Below are 12500 nucleotides of genomic sequence, written 5' to 3'. Positions count from 1 at the left end.
ACAGTCAAGGAAGCAGGAATCCAAAGGGGAATTCCAAAGTCTAGCAGTTCTGGGGAAGAAACTATTACAGTAGAAGGCTTTCTGGCATTTGGGGATCTCTACTAGGTAGGGGTGGGATTTTGTTGTGTTGGTGTATGAGTATCTTGTGTAGGAGACAGGGAGTCTCATCGTGGGCGACGAAGCGTTTCACTGAAGAACCACGGCAACACACAGCGAACCAACAAACAATGACAGCCACGGCGCGAAGGTAACTAACAAAGCTCAGCTGACTGCACGAATAGAAACGGAACCCAACGGTCACTGTACTGATCGCCACGAACGTCAGAACCCAACTGCCTCGCACCTCCAATGGACCGATTTTTATTCCTCAAGATGGCCTAGCTAATTTGCGATCCTGCGAGATTCCGTCTCTAATAAAAGCAGGCAGGCGCCATCTTTCGTCCGTTGCCCCGACCACAGGATCAGCCACCACCCCACACGCCAGGCACACACGGACCCTCTTGCGCCGAGGGCTACGGTTAGTCTCACACTTCCCCCTGGTCTCCAGATCACATACGTGACACGGCGGACGTGGCCGTTTGATCCGAGTACTCCTGCGGAGGGGTATTGCCGGGACTTCCTCATCGGAGCTCTCAGAAGTGTCATCGGCAGCATCAGCATCAGCATTAGAGCTCGCAGTTGAGTCATCAGGTTCGTGGGGCACAGGTTGGATCCATCGCTCATCGTCGGATGACTCGCTCCTTCCACTGCTCGCAGTTGAGTCACCAGGTTCGTGAGGCACGGGTTGGATCCATCGCTCATCGTCGGATGACTCGCTACTTCCACTGCTCGCCGATTGGTCAGCGCTTAGAGCGGGCCGGACATCCCTTACGTGGCGCGGAGTATCATCAACTAGTATGGTCTGTTCACTGATGACGCCGGTGACCCGCCCCCTCTAAAAGCTGCTGGTGCACCGGCTGCCGGGTGGCTTCACCCAGACGGTGTCTCCCACTTGGTACGTCCCCTGGGGTTCTCGTTGGTCGGGTAGACACACTTCAACGTCCTTGACGCGCACGTGGTAGTGATGAATCGCATCAGCGGGCGCACTGCCGCCAGTCACGGCGTCCTTAGGCATTGTGTTGTATCTGTAAACTGCCTCTGCGATCGTACACTTCTTCCTGGCCGCGATCCTCTTCACGGTTCGGTGGCACCGCTCCGCTATGCCGTTGCCGCTCGGCACATATGCGCATCGGTGTCGAAGGCGAATCCCCCAGTTGTCCATAAAATGCCTAAATTCCCTGCTGCAGAACGCCGTGTCGTTATCCGTGAGGATCTCCTCAGGTGGCCCCCTTTCGTAGAATATGGATTCCAATTCGTGGATGACACTGGTGGAATCCTGCCTCGCTAATTGGCGCCAAATCGCGAACCTCGTTGGCCCGCAGTCTATCAGCGTGAGGAAGTGTTGGTTGCCGTAGTGGGTTATATCCATACCCAACCGACTTCAAGTTGCGTCCACTCCCAGCTGTCCTTTCCGCCATCTGGCTGGGGCGGGGTCGATGGACTGGCACGTTTGGCACTCCCTGACCACTGCTCTTACTGCGCTTTTTGGTATTGATGGTCTAGCCAACTTCACAAAGTAGTAGGTCTGTTGTACTCCGGGGTGCCCACTGTCGTGATGTATCTTCCTGATTTTGTCCTCCTCGACGGAGGCAGCACACAGAGGCAATGGCTTAGCTTCTTTCTTCATAGCCTCATACCATCTCCGTGGTACCCGAGTAAGCTTGTCGGCGAGGTTGTAGTCCGAGGTGACGAGCACTACGTCTACGGACAGGTTGTACTCCGTCACCAGTTTTTTCACAGTCTCCAGCCTCCGTCTTATCAGCATTTTGCTGGCTGCCTTGGTGCGTGCCCTTGCCTTGCTCGTGAGTGTGTCCGACACCCAGTGGTGCACGCAAAGTGAGTCAGTGTGCACACGCAGTTTCTTCACTTCCCATTGAAGTGCCAGGTTAATGCCCTTTATTACAGCGTCGAGTTCTGCCAGGTTGATATGGGCAGCATCATTCGCCGGTTGCAGCCAGCAGGCATCCTCAACTACGGCCCCATCTTTCTCCAAAACTACACCGATCGCTAGAGAACTCGCGTCCACCCACACGCTCAGTTCGTCTCCCTGCACGCACCAGTCCCCTGTGGCGGGGTCATTCTTTTTCACACTAGCGACGGTCTCCTTTAACATTCGAACCAATAGTTCGTCGGTTATCTCATCGTCCCAGCCTTTAGTGACCGCATTTGCCCTCCTTTTTATGACGCCTGTCGCCGCATGAACCCATCCGCATACTGGAAGGTGCCCCACAAGTTTCCCGCACAGGGAGAACACGGCACGTCCTGTGTAAACGTCGGGTACGTCGGGAACTGCGGTTCCACGCCTCCACTTCAGGATCCCTCGCTCCTCTTGAACGCTCAAGCCCAATATGCGGGCGCCATCCTCAAGCCGCTCAGAGTCCTTGCAGTTTAGACCAAACTCGGCAAGTTTGGATCTTACGCGCGAAGATGACACGATATCTTCGTTCACGTATATATCGTCAATATACGCCGATGTTCCCTTTCTGATCCATTCGTCTTGTGACAACACGGCATTGACGATAGCCTTCATTATCTGGGGTGCTACGTTTAGCCCAAATCCGAGTCGCGTAAGACAGTATCTCTTCCCGGAAAACATCACTGTCTGGAAAGGCCACATCGCCTCGCCGATCCGGACCTGCAAGTATGCTTTTCTCAAGTCCAGTAGGGACACATTGGACCCCTGCCGGCGCCACTCTCGCAGCTTGCTGGCACAGACGTCGGCGTCCGCTGTGAACGCATCAACATGCGCATTCAACTCGCGGTAGTCTATTACCGGCCTTACCTTTGACTTGTTAGGTTGGGCAACTGCCATCAGTGGTATCAGGCCCTTGGGGGGTCCAAGTTTGTCGTAGGGGTATGGAATCAGCCAACCGTTCTTAATCCATTCACGGAGCTCGCTTTCGTATGCAGGCCTTATCTGGTCGGGCATACGGTACTCTGCCACTTTGTTTTGTAGTTTGGCCGGTTCCTTGTCTTCTGACCACCTCCAAGTGGCGGTCCACGCCTTCTGTTGGTCGTCGAATTCCGCACTGAAGTCCGGCTGGTCGACTCTTAGTGCTGCGCACACCGGGGGCCTATCCTGAAACTCTACAACGCCAGCGCGCGTTATGCACACGCCGCCCAGGGCTTTGATGGCATCGTAGCCTAGCAACAGGTCGAAACTCAGCGGCTTTTCGCGTGTCACCAGCGCTTCGACGTTGGCCGAGTTCCCAGTTCTTGTGCGAATGTGTACCACACCCACGCCGCAACACATTCGTATTTTTCCAGTAATGGTAGTTATCCTGACGTTCTTCTTTTTCCACGCCCGACAGAAGTCCGCACACACTATGGTGCGGGAGCAACCGGAATCAAGGAGGGCTGAACATAACGTGTCATTAACTCGGACCTGAATGACAGGGAGCGCCTTGTTTATTTTCTGTTCGGGGAAGAGGTCGGCACTGGCACCTTGTCCCCGTCCCCGTTTCCCGCACAGTCTCGGGCCATGTGCCCAGTCTTGTTACAGCGGTAGCAGCGAACAGCCGTCGACCGCCTTCTACAATTTCTTGCCATGTGGCCCCGCCCGTTGCATCTGTAGCAGATGACATCACCTTGCGGGCTGGGTCCCTGAGACGGTCCTTCGCCACTTGGTGGGGCCTGTGAGACGGCGACTACCGGTTCCTGCACCGGCGAGTCATCCTTCATTATTGTCTTGGCTCTGTCCACTAGGTCACTCAGCGGTAGTGAGGACATGGTAGAGGTTGCTCGCAGGAGCTGCTTTGCTCCAGCGGGGAGTCCTGACAGGAATTTGTAGGCTAGGGCTCTCTCGGGAAGACCGCCGAACAACACCGTCAGCTTCTTAAGTTCGGCGAGATACACGTCCACAGTTTCGCCCAAGCGTATAGACCTCGTCTCAAACTGCTCCCATGCAGTGGCGGGGTCAGTGGCGAACGCCTTGTACAACGCCGCCTTGATACTCGAGTAGTCACACTTCTCCTCAGCGCTGAGTTGCTGATATACAGCGAAGGCCCCGCCGGTCAGCCGCAGAGGAATCACGCGCTCGACATTTTTCACGCCGGACAACTGACAATGTAACTCGACCTTCTCAACCCAGCTGAGTACCGGGACGGATCCGTTGAATTCCAGTATCAACTTTAGATCGAACCTATCTGCCATTGAAGAAAAGAAAACCAAGTTCGGAGTGGGGGGGGCCGAAATAGCTTGTATGAGTATCTTGTGTAGGAGACGGGGAGTCTCGTCGTGGGCGATGAAGCGTTTCACTGAAGAACCACGGCAACACACAGCGAACCAACAAACAATGACAGCCACGGCGCGAAGGTAACTAACAAAGCTCAGCTGACTGCACGAATAGAAACGGAACCCAACGGTCACTGTACTGATCACCACGAACGTCAGAACCCGACTGCCTCACACCTCCAATGGACCGATTTTTATTCCTCAAGATGGCCTAGCTAATTTGCGATCCTGCGAGATTCCGTCTCTAATAAAAGCAGGCAGGCGCCATCTTGAAACTCTTTCGTCCGCTGCCCCGACCACAGGATCAGCCACCACCCCACACGCCAGGCACACACGGACCCTCTTGCGCCGAGGGCTACAGTTAGTCTCACAGTTGGGTTTGTCAGGGTATTTACGTCAAGGGGGCACAAGTGCTTGTAGTTCGTCAAAGCACCTACCATTAAAATACTTCTAAAACAGGCAGATGATTTCAACATTTCATTGATAGGACAGAGGTTGATGCCTAGCTGACAGTTCAGGACCTATTAAGTTGACGACTCTCTTTTGAACCCTGTCCAGGAGTGAGAGACTAGTAGCAGATGAACCAGCCCAAATGTGACAACAATACTCCATACATGGGCGAATGGTGGCCTTGTAGAGGTATACAATACTTTTAGGCATAAGTAGCTTTCTATAATGGTAGAGAGAGCCCACCTTCCTTGCAACAGCCGCAACAATGCCCTTGATGTATCTGTTCCAACTCATGCTCCCTGTGAACGTGAAGCTGAGGAGTTTGAACAAAGTTTCAGGTAATGTATCATTAACGATAGCTATTGGTGGTTGAAAAGGTTTCTTGTAGTTATTAAAGGAAACAAGTTTAGTCTTAGCAGCATTAAATGTTACTATCCATATTTGTCCTCATTCTACCACAGACTGGAAGAAGTATTTCCGTCATTGCCTTGGATATGTGTTCATTTATTTTTCCCTCGTGTCTGTTATTGTGGTGTCATCAGCAGATATCTCCATCTCATAGACAATTTTATTAGGGAGGTCATTTCTGAATATCAGGATTAATAAAGGTCCAAAGATCGACCCTTGAGGTACACCCACATTTATATCATATTGTTTTGACGTACAACCATCAAGGACAACCTGGATTCTTCTCTTATTTAAGAAGGATTTAATTATGTTAAGTATTCGTCCAGTAATACCATATCCAGGGAAGATCCTAACTTACCCTATATGTACTTCCGGGTTGCTTTAGCTCACACTACTGCATTTATATTTACTCTCTATCGCCCCCACAACAGCGGAGTTACTATCTTTCAAAGCATATCTGAGAAAATTGACCAAGTCCTATCTGCTTATCCTTCAGCTAACATTCACGTATGTGGTGACTTCAATGTTCACAACGTCGAATGGTTGACCCACTCAAACAAGACCGATGATGAGGGGAGGTTCTGTCATGATTTCTCCATTGCCTATGACCTCACTCAGATTGTTCAGGAACCCACCCGTGTGCCCGACAATGACGACCAGTATGCTAGCCTACTAGACCTTTTTCTCACAACTTGCCCTGAACTATGTTCAGTTTCTGTTCTGTCGCCTCTTGGATCTTCCGACCACTCAGTTGTATCAATTAAGATAAAAATGAAATGTAATAAGTCCCCAGACGTACCTCTCCATCGTACAGTATATCGATACACTAAGGCTGACTGGGATAGCTTCCGTACATTTATATCTGATCTACCTCTGCATTCCATGTTTAAAAAGGATGTGTCCTCTATAGTATTAGACCTGACTGAATGGTTAATTGTAGGTATTGACCATTTCATACCCTCTAAAAGTTTCAGCAAAAACCTAACAGCCAGCCATGGTTCTCTCCAGAATGTGCTGCTGCCATTGCGCACAGAAATCACTTTTTCCACTGCTTCAAACGTAATAGATGTATGGAAACTAAAGCCGTTTTCAGGACTGCCAGCAACCATTGTAAGAAAGTAATAAGGAACGCAAGAGAGTTGTATGCTCAATCTGTTAAGTCCAAAGTAGCTGAGCAGCGGCTTGGTTCCCACCAGTTTTGGCAAATAGCAAACAGAATCCTGAACAGAAGCGTGCGCTCCATCCCAACTATTATCAATGGACCTGAGGTAATCTCGTCAGCATCAGACAAAGCCAAACTCTTTGTCAAGAACTTTGCAGCTAATTCTACCCTTTGCGACCAAGGCCGCCAACCCCCAATATTTCCTCCTGTATCAGAAAACACGCTATGTGATATACGTATATCTGTACGTGATGTTGCCAAGCTAATCAAGAACCTTGATTCCAGTAAAGCAACTGGTCCTGACGGTATTCCAATTATAGTACTCAAAAAACTTCAACCTGAACTAGCCCCCATACTTACAAAACTGTTTAAACGTTGTCTTAAGGAGAATAGTTTCCCATCTCCCTGGAAAATCTCATCAGTATGCCCTGTATTTAAGAATTCAGGTGATCGCTCATCCCCCTCTCAGTACAGGCCAATAAGTCTCCTGTGCGTCATGAGTAAGTTGCTAGAATCTGTGTTAAATACAGAAGTAATCAACCATCTCAACAAAAATAACCTTCTTAGTGACACTCAATATGGTTTCCGTTCTGCTAGATCTACAGCAGATGTGCTTACAGTTATATCGCATAGGATTAGCAAATCTCTCGACGGTGGCAATCTTTCTAGGGCAATTGCTCTTGACATATCCAAATCTTTGATAGGGTATGGCATAAAGGTTTACTTCATAAGATCGCTAGTTATGGTATAGCTGGAAATGTCTTCTCAATTATTAAATCATTTCTTTCTGATAGGTTCATAAGAGTAGTAGTTGAGGGGCAAAAATCAGAAGCTCACAGTATTAATGCCGGTGTCCCTCAGGGGTCCATCCTGGGCCCAACTCTTTTCCTGATCTACATTAACGATCTTCCAAATCACATCCTTACATCATTTGTAGACATTTATGCTGACGACACTACCATTTATGGTTGCACATCTAAGACAGTAAACGACCAAGTTCTCTCCAATTCTCTCTCCTCTGATCTTGAGCACATAGTACAATGGGGAAAGGAGTGGCTGGTTACTTTTAATGCATCTAAAACCAAGCTTCTCTCTTTACATCATCAACATTCTAATCCACATTTGGCATCAATTGAAATGAATGGCTCTCGTCTTCAGGAGGCCTCAAGTTTTGACAAGCTTCTGGGCTTGACCATTACTCCTGATCTTAAATGGAACACGTACATCAAATCTGTTGCCAAGGCCGCTGGAAAAATGGTGGGATCTTTCTATCGATCCGGTAAATATCTCACTGCTGATGCTATTCTCTATCTATATAAGAGCCAGGTACGTCCAAAGATGGAATACTGTTGCCACATCTGAGCAGGAGCTGCTAGAAAGGACTTGTTCTGCCTTGATAGAGTTCAAAATAGACTTTGTAGCCTCGTAGGAGATGTCCTTTTCTCTTCGCTGCAACCTCTATCTCACAGAAGAGATGTTGCGAGTTTGTCTCTGATGTATCGTTATTTTCATGGAAAGTGTTCGACTGAGCTTCAATCTATGGTCCCCCCTCGCCAAACTTTCACAAGAAACACTCGTCTAGCTGTAAACACTATCAATAATTTCCCCCACTCTTTATCTGTGCCTAAACCTAAACGTAGATTCCATGAACAAAGCTTCTTTCTTAGAACTGCACGCCTGTGGAATTGTCTTCCGTTTTCCTGCTTTCCGGCTGACTACAATATGGTTGTGTTCAAGTCTAAAGTAAATAAGTTCTTGATGAGCCGTTCCATATAAGTTATCAAATTTACCAAATTTTCATTACTAATGATTACTATATTGTCCAATTTCTACTGTACACTCTTTAACCCTTATCCTTGAGTGGCCTCTGGGCCTTGATAATGTGGTGATGCCTATGTCAAAAAAAAAAAAAAAAAATATGATCTGATTTTTATGAGAAGACCATCATGCTATAGCCTGTCAAAAGCCTTAGATATATCTAGAGCTACTGTCTTATCCAGTGCATGGTATATATGTTCAGAGATTGCAGTTAGGATATCTGCAGTAGAACGGGCTTGCCTAAATCCATAGTGTTGGTCGGACAGAAGTTTAGCAACTGTAAGGTGGTGGACTAGGGTTTGATTAATTACGGATTCAAATATTTTGCCGAAAAGAAGGAGCTGGCTAATAGGACGATAATTTAATAGGTCAGTTCTTTCACCAGAATTCTTGTAAACTGGTACCACAGAAGCAGTTTTCCAGCAGTCAGGAAGCAAGATTCATTAAAGCATTTGTTAAAAAGTTTGGAGAGCACTGGAGCAACCTCAGTGGAGCATTTTTTTAATAGCACAGCCATGATGAGATCAGGTCCACATGGTTTAGAAGTGTCTAGGTTTTTTATGATATCATGTACTTGAGAAGGAGTGATTTTCAGATCATCTAGTGTGGTTTCTGTCCACAAAGGAAAATCAAGGAGGGAGTCGTTTGCTGGGTCCAAGTTAGAGTTTGAGGCAAACCAACGGGCAAGCATGTTAGCTTTCTTGGTTGCCATGCAAACAACCACATGATTGTTGGATAGTTGGAGAATTGTTAATTGCCCATTATTTACTAAACTGTTGTATATTTTCCAGAAATCACAAGTTCCTAATTTCTGTGCTTCAATGCGTTTTCTAGTGGTTTTGGTATATCCTCTCTTAGCTGTCGCTACTTCTTTCTTACAATTACTTCTAGCTTCGATAAACTTTTGTCTGTTTGTACTGGGACTTATACCGGATAAATCTGCGGTATGCATGTTGCCTCTGTGCAATGACAGCTGCACAAGTAGAAGTAAACTATTGGGGAGAGTAGAGTTTGCTATAGAACTTCCGTGTGGGTACATGTGCTTCTATTGCTGCTTTGAACCATTCAGTGCCTCCATTTGCACATTGTTCCGCAGGAAAGTGAAAAGATATTTCCCCATGGGGCATCTCTCATGTGAACTTTAGATATATGCACCCTTTAAAAGTTAAAATTGCCCCAAAAAACTAAAGTGTCTATGTTACTCACATTTTAAAATTTATAATGATCTGCTCATTAACTTGAGATATTATTCTGTACATTTTTATTTCTAATGTTTATTCACTCCAAACAAGGCACAGTGCAATTAAGTCATTAGGGGCTACTAATAGGGACCAGATTTGCAGGGATATTATATAGGGAGTTGGGCAGCGAAATATCTGTTCACATTACACTTGAACTTCTGCATGTCAGTACAGTCAAAGAAGCAGGGGTCATCGAGGGAATTTCAAAGTCTAGCAGTTTGATAGAAGAAATTATTTGAGTGGAAGGCTTTCTGGCATCTAGGGATCTCTACAATGAAGGGGGTGGGATTTTGCTGCTTGTTGGGTTTATCGGGGGTATTTATGTTGAGGGAAGTACTTTTTAGTGCATCATTAGCAATAAGTGGTAGGTGTATATATAAATACACGTACTTAACAATATATATATATATATATATATATATATATATATATATACTTGCAATACACAACCACTCTGCTAAACGACATTATGGCACATAAGAAAAGAAAAAAGAAAAAATATATATATTGTATTGTTTTTTAAAAAATCCTGATGAAGGCTTTCTTATAAGCCGAAAATTTGATACTTTAAATAAATAAATATTTGTTTATTTAAAAAAAATACAAATTCGCACGTGATCATTCTTTCTAACCTCACATTTTAAATTCCATTGTCCCAATGCTTCTTAAAAGTGGATTAATACTTATACTATATATATATATATATATATATATATATATATATATATATATATATATTCAGGCAAATGTTATTTAATAACATTTAGTGTTTATTTTATGAGACATTTTACTTATTTTTTTCTATTTTTTGCCCTGGCATAAAATATGCTTAAATATGATATTTTAATTTGTCCAAATTTCGTATATATTATTATAGAGTTGTGATTGGAAAAGTTAAAAAAAAAAAGTATTTAGGTGCCATCAGCTAGAATCGAAACCGGATCTGTAGCATTCAAAACTGGTGGCGTTACTACTGTATCGTGACACGCATATACAATGATTAAAAATTAAAAATAAAAAAAAAACTAAGATGAATGTACAAAATGTTTAATGATTTTTTTTCAATTTCAACCCATTTTTGACCCCTTAAAAACAATTTTAACCGGCTAAAGACCCATAAAAGAACAATCTGTAAAAAATCCAATCATTTCAGGCCCCTAGCGCTGTTCTGCGACTTTTAGTGTTGGTGGAGATAAAGTTTAAAAATATGGAGACAGACAAACAGACAGAGCGACAGACAGACAGACCAACAGACATATAGTCGTTTATATATTAAATCTACGACTTTACAGATGAGCATCTGTAATGATGAGATATTGCATTGCAGATAATCACATTTGCATGCATCATCTCATCTTTATAACATTTGTCTGAATTAATATGTGCTGCCTAAATACACATTTGTGTGCGTCTGTGTGTTTAGTTGTATGAAAATATATTCATGGCAAATTAAACAGACATTTTTGTGTTCTAAACAGTAACAGCTCAACAGGCATGATCCCACACCATGACTTTTTCAGGTTGGAGCAATAAACATCATTGAAAAAAAAACTTGTTTTAACGAATTATCTTTACTTTTGATTTGCGTAGTTTATTTTGATGGGCTTTCAAGAATGTTCAGGTTATTTAAAAAAACAAATGACTTCCGAAAATCCTGCATGATTCAGTTTCAGATGTAATTTTCATTATCAACCATGCAGACCGAATGGAAATTTTAGAACAAAGCCCATTTTCAGGTTTCGGTTTCAATTTTTGGATTTATAACTGGTTCCAATGCTAAAAATGTATTACAGTTTTTGATAGACGGATTTGGAAGAACTTTATCTAACGTATTTACCTTAACTGTTACGGAGGGGACTTGAGAATCACCATCCTCCTCATGTTCATAGCCAACCTGAAATTAACAAAATTAAAAAAATTAAATAAAAAAATTTTATGTAGCATATTTGATATTTAAAATCAAAATCAAAACCCAAAATGCTGCAATTGTAAAATGAATAGAATTATTTATCATTTTTTTTTTTTTACTAAGACTTTTAATATCTAAAAGATGTCTTCTTCGAGTAAGACATGTTTTTTTTTTTAGATCATTTTGTTAATATTAATCGCAGGCGAGGTGGGGAAAGCCTTCCATTGAGATAGAAAATGCCTGGTGTTACAATACTTTTTATAAATGTGAGGGTGTGATTAAGTAAAATAGGAAGGTTCTACTTATAGACACTGGCAATAGGAAATGACCAATCAAATGGATCCACATTCTACTAACAACCAATCAGAAACCAGAATTGCTCCATAAAAATATTGAATTTTTAGCATTCCCACACATAATTTTTTTGTGTCAACACGAGAAAGATCTTTGCCCTTTGCCTGCAAAATTTTAAAGCCCGAAACTTATACAGAACAGGTACCCGCCGAAAACTTTTCAGCTCCAGGATTTGTACAGAATAGCTACCCATTAAAAACTCTTCTGACATTAAGCATGGCTTTCGATTCAAAAGGTTATTGGCCCAGCATGCTTCCATTATGATGATAAAAGTGGGCGATGTGTCGTGCTTAGTGGTATATGTTGAAATAAAGAAATGTTCACATCATTTGAAGCATAATATATGAATATTTTTAACAAAAATTTAAAACAAAATATGATGCAATTTTCAAATTAAAATTATTTAGTCTTTATTTTTCCTTTTTAAAAATGCTAAAAATGTCAATATCTAAAAAGGTCTTCTTCAGTGCTAAACATTTTGGGTTTTCCTCATTTTGTTCGTATTAATAATTTTTTGTTTCAATTACCATTTTAAATATTTTAAAAAATTTAATTTTACATTTGCAAAGTAATTGGCTCGCAAATAAAAGCCTACAAATCATATGAACCTGTTTTGTAGTAAACACATTTTACAGAGTTTGGGAAATCGATGGCATAACTTCAGGATTATGTTCTATATGTGTAATTGAAGCTCTTTGCATGGGATTGCTTTTGTAATAGCAGTCCAACACATGCCAGCATGTAAAACAGACGTCAAACTACTGCTACCAACAATGCTGCTGTTGTTATTGAATACCATTCATTGGTTTAATTTAAGAATCAAGAT

The 12500-nt window shown here is 43.5% G+C and overlaps 1 protein-coding gene across 4 annotated transcripts in view; it reads right to left on the bottom strand.

The window, feature by feature from the left end:
• The window catches only part of LOC145254766 (protein PTHB1-like), a 141762-nt gene that overhangs the window by 60639 nt on the left and 68623 nt on the right, over nucleotides 1-12500 (bottom strand). For all 4 annotated transcript variants that reach the window (XM_080113534.1, XM_080113531.1, XM_080113530.1 and 1 more), the window contains one exon: nucleotides 11249-11305. In XM_080113534.1, coding sequence (XP_079969660.1) covers nucleotides 11249-11305 — 57 coding nt within the window. The remainder of the gene's footprint in view (nucleotides 1-11248; nucleotides 11306-12500) is intronic.

The sequence above is a fragment of the Euprymna scolopes genome, chromosome 30, assembly GCF_053919585.1.
Source record: "Euprymna scolopes isolate OS-2025 chromosome 30, ASM5391958v1, whole genome shotgun sequence".
Taxonomy (NCBI): Eukaryota; Metazoa; Mollusca; class Cephalopoda; order Sepiida; family Sepiolidae; genus Euprymna; species Euprymna scolopes.
Note: the sequence above shows the minus strand (reverse complement) of the source record. Positions and strands in the feature narration are given on the sequence as shown.